Consider the following 19,423-nt stretch of genomic DNA (forward strand, 5'->3'; position numbering starts at 1 on the left):
CTTTCTTTAATCTATGATATTTACAATATTGCACTTTTTTCCTGCACCTCCTTAAAGTTGAAGGGGACCGCCTGGGTGGGTGGGTGGGTAGGTCGCCTTCCCACCTCGCCCCCCCTCGTCTCTGACGCAAGTCATTTGCATCTGAATTCGGTCAAACAGCCAACCCGCCCCCTGCCCACCCCACCCCACCCCCCAAAAAAGTCAATCCGAGCATCTGCAAAACTTGTAAAGTCGCCTGTTCTAGGGCACCGGGAGTCCCGATCCGCTCCGGTGGCCGCGGGGGGTGCTACACGTGCGCAGGAGTGGTGAAGGGTGCGCCCCACGAGGGTCCCCGGGAGGTCGCGACTTGGGAGACGGGGTCTTCTCGCCCCTCCCTGACCGCTAGTCGTTGGCCACCCGAGCGACACAGGATCACACGACCCCGTGCCTTGCGTTATTGCTGCCTTCGGGGCGGGGACGGGGGCGGGGGACCGTGGAGGAGGGCAGGCTCCTGCCTCAGCGGCGAGGGTCCAGGATTCGAATCCACACCGGGCTCTTGGGCAGGTGGGTGAGCACGGTGGTGGCCGTGGAGAACGTCGCGGGCAACTCAGCATCTTGAGTGGAGACCAGCCCCAGAACCTTTGGCTGCAAAGACTCTAGGACCCCCCTCCCCCGAAAGGTGTGTGGTCAGCCGCATGCAGAGGGCTGGAGCAGATGAGGCGGGGTCCCCCCGCGCGCGGGTCCTAGGACGCAGGCTGCGCTGCGCGGGCGAGGGCTGGGTGCGCCCCGACGGCCGCGCGCTCGCTCTTCCGCAGGGTCCCGGCGGGGGTCTGGCTGCGCTGTGCGGCGTCTGCCGTCCCCGGAGGCCCCCTCCCCAGGCTGCCCCGAACAGGGAGGCCACTGCGCCCGGGCTCCGGGGCGTCTAGCCGGCCGTGGGGAGGGCTCGGAAGGGACCGTGCGGGACGCAGTGCGGGCGGGGGCGCGGGGCCGGGCGCGGGGCGGGTCAGAGCCCCAGGGCCTCGGCGTGCTTGCGCGCCTTGAGCCGCAGGTCAGCGATGCTAGAGTTCTTGCTGTTGCTTTTGGCCGCCGCGGCCACCACGGCGGCGGCGGAGGCCGACTCAGCCAGCGACGCGATGGGCAGTCCGAAGGGCGGCGGCGGGAACATCAGGTAGGGCGCGTGCGCCGCCAGGTGCGGGTGCAGGTGCGGGTGCGCGTGCGCCACCCCTTCCAGCTGCAGCTGTGCCTGGACCTGTGGACAGGGCAGACGTGGCGCGGTCAGTTGGGACGCCCCGGTGGACAGGGTGGGCTTTCCCGCCTTTTCCCTTCCCTTGGCCCCCTGGGGATCTCTCCCTTTCTCCTGCGTCCGAGACCACCGCCCCTTTCCCCCGCCAGCCCGAGGAGCCTCTGAACCGGTGGCCAGCCACTGGTCACTTTGGACAGACCCCAGTCTAGGCGCTTCGGGCTGCAGGAGTTCCAAGTTCCTTCTCTGTGACGCAGCCCGGAAGAAGGCCCGAGAGGACTTGGCCACCCAATTTCAGTGGGGCCTAAGGACAGGGCGCCACGTCGGAGCAGGGGACAGCTGTGGCCACCAGGAGGAGACTCTCATGGCCACCGTGGCCTGAAGATGGGCCCAGGCGCCGAGGAGAGGTGGAATGCAGCAGCGGTGGACACTGCCGCTGCGCAGGATCCCCAGGGAGGCCCTTCGCGCCTGGCGCACCCAGAGCGGCCGAGCTTGAGGCTCCCTTCCCCTTCCGAGGTCTATTTATACCCCCATCCCCACCCTCGCCGGCCAGCCCAAGCCACCGCAGACTGGTGGACCCCCCCCCCCTCCCGCAAACATGTCCAAATATAAACCTGGCCGCCCTCTTGGAACAAACCCGTTGCGTGTGTGGACAGCCCGCCGCCGCCCTGCCAGAGCACCCAGCTGGACCTGCCTGTGCCCTCCCACCCTCCGAGTGGAGAGCTCAAGAGCCCCCCCCCCCAGTGCTGGCCCTGGTGACACGGGGCCTCCTGCCCCACCATCCACCCATCCAGCCTCCTGGCAGACCCCCTCCTCCGCGCCAGGCACCCCTGGCGATGCTGGACGCCTGAGCTGGGCCCCTGGCTCCCCAGGCCCTGGGTGCGGGTCCGGGAGCCCGGCGGTTCCCTGCAGCTAGGACCGGGCCTGGGGGCGGGGTGGCTTCGAGGGGCTGAGCGACCCGAGCCCCACACCCAGGCGCAGGGGACCCCTCCCCAGCGCGGCTCCGGGCGGTAACCCGGTGGGTGGCGCCTCGGTGGGTGGGATGGCTGTGTTTTCCTCGCCCCTCGGAGTTTGGTCAGAGTGCGCTCGGGTTCGGTTTTCGCCCTTCCCCAAGGTGACTCGTGGAGTTTTACGGCCTGATTTTAATATGTGCCAAAGCGCCTATAAATGTCCCCTTGTAAAAAAAGCGGCTGGCTTTCTTCTGAGCGCCAGGCCAGGAGTCCGCGGGGGCGGGCGGAGGGGTGGGCGCGGGAAGGGCGCCAGGGGCGGGGGCGGGGGAAGGGCGGGAGGGAGGGGGCGCTGCGGGGGCGGGGAGGGGGGACCCGCGCGACTACCTGTTGGAAAGGCATCCGCAGGGCGCCCATGTTCACGTAGGGCGCCACCCTGCAGGCGTCCAGGTGGCTGGCGGTGCCCAGGATGACGCCTGCGAGGGAAGACCGGAGCGGTCAGCACCCAGGCCGCCCCGCCGGCGCCCCCTGCCCACCCACCGCCCGGTCCCGCCCCCACCCACCTTTGTGCATCTGGTTCTCCTGTTTCCGACACTTGGCTCTCCGGTTCTGGAACCAGACCTAAGGGACAGACAGACAGGGGCGCGTGAGCCCAGCCCGCGGGGCCTCCCCCGCAGCCACCCGCGCGCTCCGCAGGGCCGGGCGCAGGCCTGTGGGGGGACTCGCGCCCCTCACCACCCTCCTTTCCCGCCTGGGGCTGGGAACCGTGGGACTTGAAGTGACACCTATGCCCATTCCTGCGGGCACCCACACACCCACACACCCACACACACACACACAGGCACCAGGGGCGGGGGGGAGACACACAGCCTCCAACTCCTGTTCCAGCTTGGAGCACCCGGAGCGCAGGGGGGAAATCCTTTCTCACTTAATCTTACAAGAGACAGGAACAGGACCCAGGGGACTCCCCTCCCCAATAGCCGGCCTCTGCGAGGCCTCACGCTAGGGCTGACCTGCCAAAGCTGGTCACACTCCTGACATTTCAGATTTGGGTATCAACGACCTCCCCCCCTGCCCCCAACTCCCACCTCTATCCTGGCTCGCTGCTCCCCCAAGACGCACACCCCCCCTGTTGCAAACACAGCATTCCCCGGTTCCTGTAGGAGCTCCCCGCGCTCGGCCCCCTCCTTCTGACGCTTTTAATTGCTCAGTCTGCGACCTGCTCTCCTTCCCCAGCCGGCCTCGGTGACAGCCACTGCCCACGCGGAATCATGAGCACCAAGCTGGCCTTGAGTCACCCAGGGAGCTCTCTCCGGCCTGGCCCCGGGGCGGCAAGGGGCGCCGGGTGAGGGTTAGGGGGTGGAGGGGGGAGAGCCTCAGCCAAGCCCGGAGGTCGGAGGCACCACGGAGCCTTCCAAAAAAACGAAAGGAGAACTTCCCAGAGCCTGCGTCCTGGGGACCGGCTTCCTGCCCTGGGCTCAGCTGACCGGACTGGCTTTCCAGAACGTTCCACAGAGGAGCCTGGAAAACTTTTTATCTAGTTCTCTGTGCAAAGTGGTCTTCCCCTCCCTCCCCCCACCAAACAAAAACAAAGAAAGAAAAATAGAAATAGAAAGTGAGCTAGCGAGCGAGCCTCCTGCTCCGGCCAGTCCTGAATCCAAATCCACAAACTCACAAACCAGGGCTCCGTTTGCTGGCCTCTCCCCACCCCCAGCCCCCGGGGGGACTAGATCCCTTTCAGAGGGTCCCCTCTCCTCCAGGGGGACCCAGGATCCCAGCCACCCCCCTGGGCCAGCTCCCAGCCAGACGGGCCCAGCTGCCCTGCCCTGGAAGGGCATATTTTTTTCCAAAGGGAGACTTTTAAAATCCTGCAAAATGCAACACGGTTCGCTCTCCCTTTAGCGAGAGGGAGGAAAAGGAGAGGAGGGTGGGGTGGGTGGGAGAGAGGCCGAGAAGCCATAAGATGATGAAGAATAAAAGTGATGAATTAGCCGCCGCATTAAGCGATCATCCACCCGTCTTGGGGTGATCCGCGATCAATTCCAATTAGGGCGGAATATGCTAACTAAAGTGCACTACCCGTGGCCCCGGACATGGCGGCTTCATTAGGAGAGAGGCCGCTGCTGCTGATTCCCTGCACCGACGGTGTAATCTGATTTCCTTTTGATTTCCATTACCGACAGTGAATAATGACATTTAATTTAGCTCGGTGCCATAAACCCAAAGATATTTGTTGTAATTAAATTACCGCCTGCCCCTCACCACCGTCTCATAACTTTCCATTATGAGCCTGACAGCTGGGCGATGTGAGTTTGCACGACAAACACACGCACACACACACACACACACACGCACACGCAAAAAAAAAAAAAAAGAGGTTAATAAGGACTCGCTTCCACAGGACACTCAATTTATTTACGGCGAATTTCCACACTAAATTGAAACTCGATCCTTTAACAGCCTGGGACAGGCCGCGCCACCGAGGAGGAGCGCCCAAGCATCCAGAGGCAGGATTCAAACACGATTCATTTTTTTGCCCCTTATTTTTCCTCCCCTCTTTCCACCCACCCACCCCCTACAACTCCCACCGTCTGAGTGTTTTTTCACTAATTGATTTTTATGATCCCCTTTTTCTGCCACCTCAACTCTTTTAGGATGTGACCCTTCTCCTCCCCGTGGCCCGTAGGAAAAAAAAAATGATTCCGTCCCTGGGTTTGTGTTGTTCTTTTTTTTTTTTTTTATTGTTATTTACCGCCATTAAATTTTCATTCGCCCCCTGAATCCAATCGATCGCTCTTTATTTCTACCTTCTCCTGTCTCTCTCCCCCCGCCCCACCCTCCCCTCCATCTTGCCAACCCACCCACCCTCCCTTTCTGGGCTCCGTCTTTCAGGATGGGGCGGGAGAGACGGGGAAGGACACCCAAGAACCAATTTTTCCCTGCGACGACGACGACGGGGTCCCTGTGTGCTAAGGTGCGGTGCAGTAATAGACTACTGAAAGAAATAGTGCGGAATTAAATTACAAGTAATTTATTTTTATAGAAACAGTACATCAAGGGCCCGGAGATGATTACAGATCCCAGGCAGAAGGACACGGGCAGATGACATAAAAGTTGAAGTCCCCTGAAGCAAAAGTTTAATCTTTTGATTAATTTATAGGGTGCCACCTAATCCATCTTCCCCCGCCCGGCCAGGGTGTCCAGCTGAAGTGCCCCGCTCTCCACCCAGCCTCTTCTGGGGTGGAGGCCAGAGAGGCTCACAGAGCTGGAGCCCACAGTTAAGTGCAGGGAAGGCGGGGGGGGGGGGGGGGGGGGGTGCTAACGCAGCAGAATCCAGCCCAAGAGGCCTGAAGGAGGGAGAGGAGGGGGGGGCGTTGATTTAATTTTAAGAAAACCTTTTTACTGCAGCCACAGGAAAGAAGGAAGGTGAGCAAGCAGTGAGCAAGACAGAGACTTAAAAAAAAAAAATAGCAATCAGACATTTGGGGGCCACACGAACTACCCAAGTCGTTTGTGTTTTCTTTTTGGAAATAAGATACGGGTGGGGGGGGGGGAGTCGTGTCCGAATTTGTTGACCCCCCCCTCCCAAAAAAAAAAAAAAAAACTAACAGTAAAAAACCTGTCCTCTCCAAACACTGGGCTTCGAATGGGCCTCCGCAGCCCCCAGCCCGGGTGGCCCTGTGAATTTCACGGACTCAGAACCCCGCGCCCCTGGAGACCCGGGGACGCCGGCTTCCTCCCGCCCTCGCGCCCTCCCCGCTTCTCCCTTGGGTCCAGTTGCGGAGCCAACTTGAAAACCAGGACAAGAGCCTCGGAGCCTCCAAGCTCGGCCTCCCTTCCAAGCGGGATCCAGAGGACCCGACCCAGAAGCGGAATTTCCGTGCCCGCCCCCCCCCCGCGCACACACACACGCGCACACACACACACACACACACACACACACACACACGAGCGCACACGCGCACAGTAAATAAATCAGCGAATTCCACCCGGGGTCCCCCACGTCAGGGGAGTAGCTGCTGCTGCCGTCCGCGCAGGCGTCTCCGCGCACGTGCCGCGCGCACCCAGGGCCCCCGCCTCGGTGGCAGGCCAGATGGGCATCAAGAATTCATGCGCTGGCTCCTCGGGGAGGCCCCGGGAGGCAGCCCCCCGCGCCCCCTGCTAATCCGACCCTGCGCGGGCAGCAGCGTCGCTCGCCTCCGATGCCCGGGAGCCGGGCGGGCCCCTCGCTTCCCCTCCCCACCTCTGCTCCTCCGTGGCTCCTGCGCTCCCTGCAGCGGGAGGGAAGCGAGTGGAGAGGAGAAGGAGCCGAGCGAGGGGGATGTGGGAAGAAGGGGAACAGGAGAGGCCCAGTTGTGGACTTCCCAGCTGCGGATGGCGACCGCGGGGTTCAGGGCGCCTCGTGCGCCCTCGGGGTGCGCCCATCCCGGAGGCCCCCCCCATGTCTCCAGGAGGCCGCTCTCTCGCGGCCTTTCCACGCAGACTCCCCGCGCTCCTGCGAGGCGAGGGGCTCCCGGGGCCCAGGGCGCGCGCTAGGCCCTGCGCAGGGCCGGGTGCCGGGGCGCGGGGCGGCCCTACCTGGACGCGCGCCTCCGAGAGGCCCAGGCGCTGGCTGAGCTCCTCGCGCATGAAGGCGTCGGGGTAGTGCGTCTCGTCGAAGAGCCGCTCCAGCTCGTTGAGCTGCTCCAGGGTGAAGTTGGTACGGCTCCTCCGCTGCTTGAGCTTGGTCTGCCCGTCCTCGTCCTCCGACTTGACGTCCTCGCGTTTGTCCTTGCATTCGTAGAGGCCTGCGGGGAGGGCGGGGGACACGCGACTGAGAGGGGACCCCCCTCCGAGTGGCTCAGCCCCGAGTGTCCAGCCTTGGCCCTTTCTCCCCCCACCCCGCAAGGTCGCGCGCGCCAAGTGGACCCTGTTTGCGTGGCGACGTGGTATCCAAGCCTCTCTGTGCCCAGGCTGTGGACGGGACCCTCGGTAAGACACGCGCCCTCGGTGGGGCTTGGACAAATCAGTAAAACACACTCACCTAAAAGCCGGGACACGCGCGCGGACACACTCACACACACACTCGCTTCTTTTGTAACCACTCGGGCACAAGGACACCGCGGTGTGTCTTGGCCTAATCTCTGAATAGTTTCCTCAATTATCCACTTTCCTCTGTTGACACAGCCTCACCTTTTTTTTTTTTTCCCCCTTTGGAAGGAGACTCTGGTGTTAAATATTATTTTTTTTAAGGCGAAGAAGCCGAGGACGAATTACCCGAGTGTGGGCGCCCCAGAGGGACCCACGGGAAGCCGCGGCCCGACCCACCACCCATCCCGGGGCTGCAGCTCAGCAAACAGGCCCGAGGCCCGCAGTCTGGGACTGGACAGGGCACAGCCCCAATCCATCTCTCTTCTGACCCCAAAGCAGGGCCAGATCCGAAATCCCACCACCCACCGTGAGCCCAGGGGGGTCTTTCTTGGGCTCACCCGCTGTCACACCCCCTATCCCACCAGGAGGCCCCCAACGTGTCCAAAAACCAGGACTGGGTTCACCTTTGCTCCGGGAAGGCCCGAGTGGGTAGCGGGCAAAGGGATCCGCATCCCGGTGATTCTCACTCCCTTCCCCACTTTTCAGAATTCAGGGGCTTGAAATAAAAGCCACCAGCACCCCCTCCCCATCCGGGCCAGAGGCCGGTGGTCCCGGCCGCTGGACCACCCCTCTGTTTCCGTCTGCTCTGTTCTTCCTCCCTGATCACACGGGGGCCTGCTGGGCTCAGGCAAAGAGCTGCCCCGCGCCCTCATTAGCTGTCCCCTGGTGTCCAGAATCAGAGACTGGGCCTTTGGGAAGCAGTTCCAAAGAGCTGAGCTCGGGGAAATAGCTCAGAGCAGCCAGAGGACCCCCGAGAAGTGCCCACCCGCCCAGACACTTGCAAAGCCCCAGCGGCGTCTGAGGAGGAAGCAGATCTTGCTGCTGGACTGACTCCCCCTCCAGCCAGCGTCCCTGAACTGGAGATCCGTAGCCGCAGCAAAGTCCTTTATCTTTCTCAAAGGCCTCCCCCCGGAAGCTTCGAAGCCCTGGGAACTTGTCCCCCACTTAGATTCGGAGACCTCTTTCACCTTCCCAGAAGGGAGGTGCAGCCCGTTTCTGACCCACGGAGAGTCCCCTGCAGAGACTGGCTTCTTGTCTCTGAGTCTGGACCCCAGGACGCAGCCCAGCGGCAAAACGGGTCTTGAAGAACCCGAGGCCGGCTTTGTAAAGTCCACGGGCTGCTCTGGGCTGGCCTTGGGGGAGGCATGCTGTTCCCCCAAACCCAGAGCTTCCACCTGGAGTCCAGGAGTGTCCCCCCAACTTGCAAGAGCCGGCTGGGATTCAGCCCTCCCTGGGAGGCTGGGCACACTCAGCCAGGGGAACCCAGCAACTCGGAAATCGTTATCCGTCTCCCCGGTGCCGAACACTTGCCTCCTTTGGGAAGGGTCCTGAGAGCACTTTGGACTCTTCCCGGTGACCCTCTTCCAGGGGGTCTCACTCCCCGCAGCTCAAGCCCTGGGACAGGCAGTTAGGAACCCATCTCTCCGGAACCCCCACTGGCTGCGGAAATCCCCGAGGTGAAACACGGGCCTGCAGGAGCGCCCAGCCCAGCCCTGTCCCGGGGAAGGGAAGCTCTGGCGGGTGAATTATAGAGCCAGGTGTTTGAGGCTGTTAATGGGGACCCAGCCCAGGTAAGGCAGGCCGGCCCAGGCAGGGGGCAGCAGCCCTGGAGAGCTAACAAGCCACACATGGGCTTCCCCAAGGTCAAAGCCACCGAGACTGTCACAGTGAGTCCCAGGACCATGAGGGAGTTCCCCCAGAGCCAGGGAGACTTCTTGGAGAGTTCATTCGGAGGCCTCGGCTCTGATCATCCATTAAAAAGGCAGCACTGACCACGGACAGCCTGTGCATTTAATAATAATAATAATAATAATAATAATAATAATAATAATAAAAAACAACGAATAGCCTTCTCATCAGCGTCCCTGAGAAATGGGGCTCATTTGTTCCCCCCGATTTATCGCTGCCAGTGGGTCACTTTCTGCCCCAACCCCACGTCCCCTGCGTTCCCGGATGGTCTTCGTCCCATCCAACCCTGCCCCATTCTCAGTGAGGGTTTGGGCAGGATCTCACGGGGCCAGTGTTCTCTGCTGGTCTTGGGGAGGGTCCCCAGGCTCTCCCGCGGGGTCCAGCCCCGGGCCACCTGCGGACAGGCTCGTGGTTTTCAGCTACAGACCCAACCTCAGCCCTGGAGGTTCAAGGGGAAAGTTTTCCCTCCCAGGACAGGGGCCTCAGTTATCCAGGACCCCGACCCTCTCCAACCGCGCGGCCAGCGCGTCCCCAGCGCTGCGGGGCTCTGGCTGCGGGGGCCCAGCACGGCTGGGCAGGAGGGGCTGAGCGTGGACCGGAGCTGCCTGCGCCGGAGACGGAGGAAGACAGGCGGGCGGGCGCGCTCGGAGGAGGCCCTGCGTTGGGACGCAGCCCTACAAGTGGCCCACGTCCGTGGAGAGGCGGCTGCGGGCTGCGGGCCGCGCGAGGCCCGGGCTCCCGCGGCGGCTGGCCGCCCTGGCCGCCCGCCTGTCTCCCGCGGGCTCGGGTCTCTGCGCCCGGCAGTAGGTGTCCCTCCCCACTGGTTGCTGGCGCTGGGCTGCCCGAGCCTGTCGGGCTCAGCTGTGGCTGCGCATTCCTAGAGTTTGGGGTCCAGCTGATGGCGAGCCGCGGCGCCGGGGGCCTCCTCCCCTCGCGCGCTCTGAGCCAGGGCCCCGCGGACCGGCCGGGTGGCGAGGCGGCGCCTTCCCCGGGAGCGGCCCGGAGCCGGGCGCGCGGCGACCTTACCTTCCGCAGCCCTCCCCGCGCCGAACTCCTTCAGTTTATCCTTATCATTGTCCACGTGGTCCTTAAACAAATGCACCGGACAGTGGCCGCTGCCCTCGGTAACGTCCTGGAGGCCCGTCTCGGAGCTCCCCAGCTCCCTGGCGCGCGCCAGTCCGCTCTCCAGAACTTCTCGGTAGGTGATGGAATCCTTCTTGCCGCCGCCGCCGCCGCCGCCGCCGCCGCCGCCGCCGCCGCTCTCTTTGGTTTTCTGGTCAAAAGATTTGGATACAAAAGCGGTGAGCTCCTCCATGGCCGCGCGAGGGGCGGCGGGGGTCCGCGGGGCGCGGCGGAGCTGGCTGGGCGCCGGGCTGAGGTCCGCACGCCTCCCCGCGCGCGCAGAGGACGGCCGGTGTGCGGGCGGATCCCTCCCGCTGTTATTTATGCCTTTCAATTTGAGGTCCCACTATTTATACGCGGCCACCTCCGCCCAGCCCCCCGCTCTCCCTGTCTGGAGCAATTACGACTCGGGGCTCGGCGGGCGGCGGGCGGACGCACGTCGCCACGCTCCTGCGCCCCCACCCCCAGTCCGGCAATTGGCCCTCCTTGGATTTCATCAGTCTTGGGCGTCTGGGCACCTGGGTGTGGAGAGGTAACGATCACATTTTTTTTTTTTTTTTGAAGGGAGAAGGACAGCGCAAGAGAAAGAGAGAGACAGGAGAGGAGAGGAGGAGAGGAGAGCCAGCCAGCGAGCGCGCGCGCGCGCGGGAGGGAGCCGGCGCCAGCGCCCCCAAACAGGTCTCCGCATCCCGTCCAGCTCTGGAAAGAAGCCCTCGTCCAGCCGGGGCGCCGTGAGGACCGGCAGCCCGGGTCGCCCAGCTGGGATCCCTCTCGGTCTCTCCAGGACGCGTCTGGGCGCGCGGCCCTGCGGAGATGCCCGCGCCCCGGGGACGCGCGGCCTCCCCTCCCCGAGAACTGACTTGGAGTTGGAGGCGCGTCGGGAGGGCCAGGCTCCCCAGCGGCCGGCCTGGCCCCGCAGAGCCCGCGACAGGAGCGGGGGGCGCGCGGGGCAGGGATGGCGCGCGGCTCCCGGACCCCCAAAGTGAGGAGAAGACGAAGGACGTGGGAATAGCCCAGGCTCCCCGAGCCGCGGCGGCGACGGAGGGAAAGAGGCTGCCAGACCTCCTCCTCCTCGGGCGGGCGGGCGGACACCGCCCAGGCCCAGGACTCCGCGCCGCCTGGACCCGGACGCGGAGAAGCCCCAGGGCTGCAAGGAGAACCGGTTGGTACCGTCCGTCCTCCCGGCACGCGCGCGGGACCCAGCCCCTCCCGGGCACGCCGCCGGTCCCCCCGGGGTCTCGGACACTCATTGGGGAACCTAAGTCCGGGGGAGGGGTGAGCCGCCCAGCCCCTCGGGCCTCCGGACTGCGCGGTGCCCGGCAGGAGCCGCGGTGCCCGGTGGCACTAGGACATTCATTTTATGACCGGGACCTGACCGTGGACACGTCACCCGGCTGCAACATTTTTTTATCTGCGAATAAAGTGTGGCTGGCTTTCTTCTTCATTTTAAAAAAATTTTTTTCCTGAAAATATCTTCTCATTCCCCTTCGCCTGTCGCCTTCGGCCTGAGGTAGCTTGTGGCCAGGGACCGGTGGGGCGCGATCCGAGGTGGTGTCCATTTACGGTATTTTTTAATTTGTGGGAGATGGCGTTGGCCGTTGTCGCTGCCGGGTGTTTGTTTTTGGTTTTTTTCGCGTTTTTTAAAGCCAGTTCCTCCTCCCGGGAGGCGTGTGGCCCACTCAGACCCCAGGATCCAACGCGCCTGGGCGGTGCCTGCTGTCCTGGCCAGCCCTGGGCACCCTTGGCAGCTCTCCTTCCCCCGAAAGCAAAGTAAGAGAGGTCTCCGGGTTAAGTGGGGGCCCAGGGCCCGGGTCCACTCACTGGGTCAGGTTCAAGTGGGGTGCGCCCTGGGGGGGGGGCTCTGGCCCAGGGAGAAGGCCTTTACCGCTTCCTTCTCCCCTCCCTCCTTCCATCCTCTGGACAGAGTGGCCTCCTTCCATCCTCTGGACAGACAGTGGCCGGGCAGCACTGTCTTCCTGTAGCCTGACCCTGGGCTGCGGCTGCTGGGTGGGGGGGACCTGGGTCCCTGGCCTCACTTCAAACGCCAAGCCGCTGTCTCATGTAGCCAACAGGTCTCTGTCGCTGGGCCCTGCATCACCCCCTGGGGGATGTCACCCAGAAGGACAAATGACCCCCTTATTTGTGCAGACAGCACCTGGCTGGCTGGCTCAGGGGTCAAGGGATGGGGGGGGTTGTCTGGGGGTGGCCTGGATCATGGGCAAAGGGCCTGTGGCAGCCTGGGAGTTGGTGGTCCCGGCCCAGGCAGAGCCCCTCCATCCCCTCCCCACCCACCTGCTGGGTGCATCTCGGCTGCAGGGTGGGGGAGGGGATCCCAGGGATGGGCAGAGAGATGGAAGGAGGGGGTCTGGGGAGGGGGCTTGAGGCCACAGCTACTTCCTGGGTCCTCAGAGCTGGGTGGGATCAGCCCAGTCTCTCCTGGCCTGTGGACCCCTTGCTTCTGCCCCTGCCCCTCCTCCGGGCTGTCCCGACAACCCCACAGAGCCTGCTTCCTCAGGGTCCCCCTGGGCTGCGTCCCACCAGCCTTCTTCACAGAAGCCCCGCAGAGCTGCCCAGGAGGACCCAAGAGAACCAGAGCTCCTGGCACCTCCAGCGAGGGGGACACTGGCCACAACCCCTGGACACACAGGACCCTTCAGGCTGGGAGGGAAATAAAGCCCTCTTCCTGCACCTGAGACCCTCATTCCAATTCCCAGCACAGAGAGGGAGAAGAGGAACCCAGTTCTTCTCACGCCCCCCCCCCCCCGCAGTTAGGGAAGTGAGGTCCTCTGGTGAGACCCAGCCTCCCTGGCCGAGGAGCAAGGTGGCACCAGGCTGGAGCACCCAGGGTGCCTGCTGACCCTCCCCTGTCCAGCAGGGAGGATGGTGCCTTCCCGTGTCCACCTTAGAGACGGAAACGCCCACAGTGGGTACTGGGCTCAGTACTTCAGCCCAGCAAACCGGGCATTGCTTGGTCATTTCAGGAGCGACCCAGGCCCGCTGCCCGGGGTCTGCAGGAAATGGTGGCTGGGTCTGTTTGCCCAGGGGAGTGGGCCCCCATGGCCAGCCTGGGTCCCCTGGCAGTCCCACAAGGGTGCTGGCCTCCTGGCAGGGTGCCAGGGGTGCTGGCCTCAGTTACTGTAGCCAGTCCCCCCAGTCGGAGGGAGACTCCAGGTGCCCAGGGGCCTCGAATGTGGACGGCCTCAGGGCCTCGGTGCATCTCGCCAGTTCCTCCGAAGGAAATGGGTTTCAGAAAAGTTTGTGGCTAGAAATGAAACCATATTCTCTCTCCTAAAGATAGAGAAGAGGGGAGGGAGGAGGGAAGGAGGGAGGAGGGAGGGAAGGAGGGAGGAGGAAAGGAGGGAGGGAGGAGGGAGGGAGGAGGGAAGGAGGGAGGGAGGAGGGAGGGAGGGAGGAAGGAAGGAAGGAGAGAGGAGGGAGGGAGGGAGGAGGGAGGGAAGGAAGGAGGGAGGGAGGGAGGGAGGGAGGGAGAAAGGAGGGAGGAGGGAGGGAGGGAGGAGGGAAGGAAGGAAGGAGGGAGGGAGGGAGGGAGGGAGAAAGGAGGGAGGAGGGAGGGAGGGAAGGGAGGGAGGGAGAGAGGGAGGGAGGGAGGGAGAGAGGGAGGGAGGGAGAGAGGGAGGGAGGGAGGGAGAGAGGAAGGAGGGAAGGAGGGGGAGGGAAGGGGGGAGGGTCGCTCATTAGCTACTCCACCAGGTGACTGGCCGCAGCAGCACACCTTCCGTGCAGACACGGAGGGGATTCCCCCGACCCCTCCCATCTTCCAGCCCTGCTCCCCAGAAACCTGGAGTGGACATCTGGCCAGCTCCTGCTGCCCACCCCGACCCTGCCCACTAGAGTTCAGCTGGCAAGAGATGAACAGAGAAAGTAAAGTAAAAATGCTGCCCGGTCTCATCCCAGGGCCCAAAGAAAGGGTCCTGGGCAGAGGGAGGAGGTGGGAGGGGGTCGTGGAAACTGGACGGCGGGCAGATCCCAGGGACTGGCATGGCTGCATGGCCCCTGGGCCCAGGACTGACCCCCAGGGCACCAGCCTGGGAGCTGACCGGATTCCCCCCTGGAATAGCAGCTCTGCCCGGCTCCCTGATGGGCAGGGGCACCCTGTGAGGGGGTATCTCTTTCCCTCCCTCTGGGCACCCCAGGCTACCCCCTGGAAGCTGGGCCCTCAGTTCTGCTGTGGCCACCCTCCCTGGATCCCTGGGCCCCCACCCAGCCGAGGCCAGGCAGGCAGGGGTCTGACGGATACCCTCCCCCACCCCCACCTTGCCCCAGCTGGTGTCCCGTGGCCCGGCCCAGGCTGCTCAGAGGAGCGCTCTGGGGACGCTGGTCAGGAGCAGCGGGCAGCGGGTGGCCAGAACTCAGCCCTGGGGCTGTCCCTCCGCGTCTGTCCTGCTGGCTTGGAAATGCAGAGTGCCGTCAATGCGGGTGTTTCTCTCCTTCCCCTTCCTTCCCCCAACAGCAGGACAGAGACTGGCCAGCAGTGTCCATGTTGGGACTGGGGTTGGGAAGGCAGGTCAGCGCAAGCACCGGCCCAAGGTGCACCCCGGGAAAGCCTCGCAGACAGAGCCACTGAGAGCAGCAGACCCCACGCCCAGGGTCCCCTCTGCGCCCCGAGGCCCCTACCTGGACGAGCAGACCCCAGGGTCAGTATTGAGTGGACACTGGCCCTTCTCCACTTCAGCCACCACCTGGCTTTTTTTGTATGTGAACCAGGTACATTTTAATAAGGAGACCTCGCCACCAACAGCTCTCTCTCTCTCTCTCTCTCTCTCTCTCCCCGGTGCCAAGGGAAAGAAGCAATAAATATTCAAATATTGAACATTTGATTTATTTGATTCCTAAAAAGTACGGATCTGATTTTTTTTCTCTTTCCTCCTGCTGCCGCCAAGCGCTCGTCTCCTCCCACAAAGACACTTACTCTCAATCGAATTTCATGCCCACCACGGGTCGCCCAGCGGCTTGGGCAGGCACTGGGCAGCGGCCATCTGGGCCCTCTACCCTGCTCCTGTCCCCAAACCCCGCCGTCTCCATCCCTTCAGCCCCCCCCCCCCCCGGGTTCCCTGGAAAGTGGGGAGGGGCGCATTTATTTCGCAGAAACGCGCCTGACTCCAAAGACGGGGGGCGGGGCGGGGGGGGCGGCTGGTCAGGTCCAGGCTGAGGGGCCAGGCTTCTCACCAGGCCGAGGCCCCTCCCAGCCCATTAAACATGCATCAGCATCGACCCGCGCTCGCAGATTGTACAGATGTCTTAACCCATTTCCTGGACGGACGCCCGCCCGCCCCCCGCCCACCCTTCCCCTCCCGGTGCAGGGCCGCGCGCCCCGGGTCCCCGGCATCTTGTCCATCGATCCCCGCCGACGCGCGCGCTTCCGAGGGGCCGCCTAATAGATTTCCATGACGGTGGCCTTTGTTCATCCAGCCCCCGATGGGCCCGATTGATCCCGTCGACGACGAGGGGGACATCTATAACATTAATAAAGGGCACCAGGGGGGGCGGGGGGCCTGGCGCACCTCCCCGGAGACCCCTGCGGACCCTGCGCGGCGCTCGCGCAACACGGTCCCCGCGGGGCCTGCTCCAACCAGGCACATGTTTGGGGATGTTTTTTTTTTAACTTTGTTCATTTCCTTTCGGTTTTAAGACAAGCCCCGGTCTCTAAGAGGGAGACGAACTGAAATTGCCTAAAACGCATTAAAAAAAAAAACAAAAAAAAAAAAAAACCAGCAGCAGCGATGCGTCCGCGGTCTGCTCCCGGCAGCTCCGCGCTCCCCGCCCCCGCGCCACGTCCCCGCGACATATGGTGAACTTTCCATCTCGTTCCTTCCAGATGCAACCGCGGGGCCTCGGCTTTATGTTTTATTTAAGAAAAACATGATTTTGCAGGGAGCAACGCAGTTTCCCAGGGAGCGCTAACGAGGGCCCGGCTGGTTGGTTGGGTTTTTTTTTTGCGGGGGGGGGGTAGAGACCAGCATTAAGTACCATGGGTAGCGTCTCCTTGGCCGTGCATTAATTATGCGCCGGCAGGGGGTAGTTCCTGCGGTCATCCCGGGGTCCGGGGACACTTTCCGGGGCTCTGTTTGCATGTGCCCGCCCACTCCTGCAGGGGCCTGCGGGCAGGACTCGGGAAGGGCCCTGCAGGCGCTGCCCACCCGTCCCCCGGGGGCCGCGCGCCCCTCCCCGCCTGGCCGCTGGGGTCCGCGGGCTTCGGAAAGGGACGCCCCCGCGAACCGAGCCCCCGGACGGACATCTGTGGCCGCCGCTCTCTGGATTGTCAAATGCAAATGAAAAGAAGGACTTCATCGCGTGTCCACAGCGAAGGAGAAACAGTTTCCTTCGGGGAAAAAAGAAATCACTGTCCCCGGGGCCGAGAGCCTGGACAGGAAGCCCCTGGCACCCGCGTGGGTGGCGGGGACCCTCCGTCCAGACCTCTGGGGTCACAGCAGGGAGCTCAGGGCGCTGGCCCCGCTGGCCAGACCTGGCCACTGCCTGGCCTCCCTGCCCAGGGTTCCCCAGGACGCGTGCGTGGGGTCAGCGCCGCTCACAAGGCCCCGGGAGCACTAGGAGAGGAGTCCACCTGCCCAAAGTTTGCCCGGGCTTGACCCACACTCGACGGCCGCCCCCAACTCCGAGGAAGGCTCCCGAGGACGCCTGCCCAGGGCCAGAGATGCCACCATCAGCACATCCGGAGGGAAGGCGCTCCATCAGCGGGTGGACATGGGTCACCGGCCACTGAAGCCCGCGGGGCCGGACGCCCTCAGACCGGCCTCCGAGGTCTCGGCACCAGGACCAGCGAGCGGCCAGGCCCCGACGGTGACCCTCCTCATTACCCGGCCTCGGCGGCGGGTGGGGGGACTGGGCGCCCCTTCTCCGGCCCCTCTCCCCGCCCCGGGGCTGCCTGGGGGCCGGGCTGAGGCCGCCGCCCGGTGGACGGGGCAGCTTGCCCGGCCTGGGAGGCAGGAGGCCAGGACCCGGCGTCTCGGGCACCACCACGGGGCAGGGGTCTGGGGCGGGGTCTGCGCCAGCGGCCGGCTAATTGGGGAGCCGAGGCGCAGGCGGCCGGGCGCGGGGAGGCCCCGGCGCCGGGGGGAGGCCCGTCCAGCCGCCGCTCAGCTCCTGGCCCGGGGCGACGCTTGGGGCGAGAGAGCGAGTTCCAGCAGCTGGACCCCCGCCCGCGGCCACCTCCGCCCCGTCCTCCCTCCAGCGCTGGCCGCCAGGCGCCCAGCAGGGACAGGGACAGGGGCGGTGCATGGGAGCTCCAGCGCCCAGATTGGGGACAGGGCAAAGAGGGGCAGGGGACGTGCCCGTCCTGCTTGATGTCAGACGCCGAGCCCAGCAGCTGGAGAAGGCACAGGGCCAGGCCCGCCCCGCAGGCCTCAGAAGGCCCCCTGGTCCTGCCCACAGGGGCCCTGGGGTCTGGGAGAAGCCCACTGTCGCAGGGTCCTGGGGGAAGTGGACCTGCCTTCCGCTTGCCCTGCCAGGGCTCCTGGCCCCAAAGGCCGGTCTCTAGGCAGCTGTCACCAGTGGACACCTGCTGAGCTTGGCTCTGTCACCCCCAGCCCTCTGGGCAGAGGGGAGGGCCAGGGCACCTTGCTGTCCTGTCCACAAGCCGGAAAAGAAACTGGAGCCGCTGGTTAGAGCAGAGGCCCTGCCCCCTTCCGGAAGGGCCACTTCCCTCTGGAACTGAGACCTGAGGGTCCCTTCTCCTCCCAGCGGGGCAGGGCCACTTGGGGGCATGTCTGAGGATGCCCTGGGTCTTGGCCGCTTCCTGACCCAGCTTGGCCAGATCCCGAGGTGGCTTTTGCGTTTTCTCCTGTTGTTATTGTTTGTTTTCGGGTTTTTCTTTTTTCTGTTGCAGGGGACCCTGGGACTCCATGCTCCTGTCCAGAACGGGGTCCTTGTGTGCAGCAGGGCAGGATGCCCACGGCTCGGCTGGACCCCTCTCACAGGGAGCTGGGCCCCAGGCCACAGATGTCCCCCCCGTTCAGAGGGATCCAGGCCACACCCCAACAAAGACCCCCTTCCCGGGAGCTTTTGATTGAAACCCACTTTCCTGGGCCCTGAGGCAGCTGGGTAGTGGCCCCTTGGAATGGCCACACCCCTGTCCTGCACCCCCGGCCATGCTGGCCACCTCACATGTGGACACAGCCTCGGGGCTGGAGGCTGTCCAGGTGGGCAGGACTAGCTGTGCCCGCTGAGAACCTGCTGGGGTCCCAGAGTGGACCAAGCGGACGTCTGCCCCTCCGCGGGTGGAGGGGCCGTGTGCACACAAGGAACATGGGCCTTCTGGGGGCCGAGACGGGCCTTGACAGGAGTCAGCAAGGAAGGGGTGGGCCTCCTCTGGGCTTCGCTTAGAGCCCAGGACACTGATGCTTTGGGAAGCCGCAACCAGTGACCACAACCAGGCCCAGAACACCCCCCTTCACCTCCAGATATGGGTGCCGGAACAGGATGGTTGATCAGTCTTCTACCCGGGCCCTCTCCCAGCTCTCTCTTTCCCCCACATGGTCCCATATGTGTAACCCTATGGAGGTGGAGGGGGTCCTAGGGGGCAGGTAGAAAAGGGAAAGTCAAGAGGCATCAATCAGCATCTCTTTGGGAATTTTTTTTTTATTATTTTTTCTTTTTTCCAGAACTGGGGATTGAACCCCGGGGGGTGCTCTACCACGGAGCCACACCCCAACCCTTTCTATTTTATATTTTGAGACAGAGTCTTTCTAACTTGCCGAGGCTGGCCTCTAACTTGCCGTCCTCCTGCCTCAGCCTCCCGAGTCGCCTGGTCTCACGGAGAAAACCTCAAATGCTTCTCCAAAGCTCACCGTGAGAACCACAGCCCTTCCCAGCCGGGGCTGGGATGGCGGCTCTGCCCCGCTTGTCCCGCTCTTGGCTCCGATGACATGGCTTCAGTCAGCAGAAGCTCAGCTGCGGAAGGACAGGTGCTTCAGAAGCACATGGGCCTTTTCTATTTTTAACTCCCCCGAAAGTCACCCCCAACGTGTGTTCCTGAGTGGTCAGCGGCTCGGCCACAACTGGCTGTGCTTTCCCACGATGCCCCTGGGCTCTCCGAGTCTAGTTGAGCTGGAAACGGCTCCGGGTTTCACGAGAGCCCTCGCCACAGGAGGGGACGCCTCAGGGTCCCCGTCACAGCCCTCGGGGCTCCAGGCCACACAGGGCATCTTGGGGGACCCCGGTGGAGGGAGCAGCTGGGGACATCACACCAGAGGGCAGAGAGAGGGACAGCCCCCGTCACCAGGCGCAGACTGTGTGCCCCAAAGGCAAGCACATCCCCAGTGCCACCTCCGCCTGCCAC

At 63.9% G+C, this 19,423-nt stretch overlaps 1 protein-coding gene across 1 annotated transcript; it reads right to left on the minus strand.

Annotated features, from left to right (window-relative positions):
* Positions 1–982: 982 nt before the first annotated feature.
* On the minus strand, positions 983–10,300 carry LOC143639789 (short stature homeobox protein). The gene is made up of 5 exons (XM_077107849.1): positions 10,012–10,300; positions 6,745–6,953; positions 2,730–2,787; positions 2,554–2,642; positions 983–1,228 (listed from the first exon to the last, which is right to left on the minus strand). Exons 1-5 carry the CDS (start codon positions 10,298–10,300, stop codon positions 983–985), a joined length of 891 nt encoding a protein of 296 aa, XP_076963964.1.
* Between the last annotated feature and the right edge of the window lie 9,123 nt (positions 10,301–19,423).

The sequence above is a fragment of the Callospermophilus lateralis genome, chromosome Y (genome assembly GCF_048772815.1).
Source record: "Callospermophilus lateralis isolate mCalLat2 chromosome Y, mCalLat2.hap1, whole genome shotgun sequence".
In the NCBI taxonomy this organism is placed as follows: Eukaryota; Metazoa; Chordata; class Mammalia; order Rodentia; family Sciuridae; genus Callospermophilus; species Callospermophilus lateralis.

Coding starts and splice junctions, on each gene's coding strand:
- LOC143639789 (XM_077107849.1), bottom strand. CDS start 10,300: ATGGAGGAGCTCACCGCTTTTGTATCCAAATCTTTTGACCAGAAAACC. Junction 6,954..10,011: donor CGCGGGGAGGGCTGCGGAAG/GTAAGGTCGCCG, acceptor CCCTCCCCGCAG/GCCTCTACGAATGCAAGGAC. Junction 2,643..2,729: donor GGAGAACCAGATGCACAAAG/GTGGGTGGGGGC, acceptor CTTCCCTCGCAG/GCGTCATCCTGGGCACCGCC.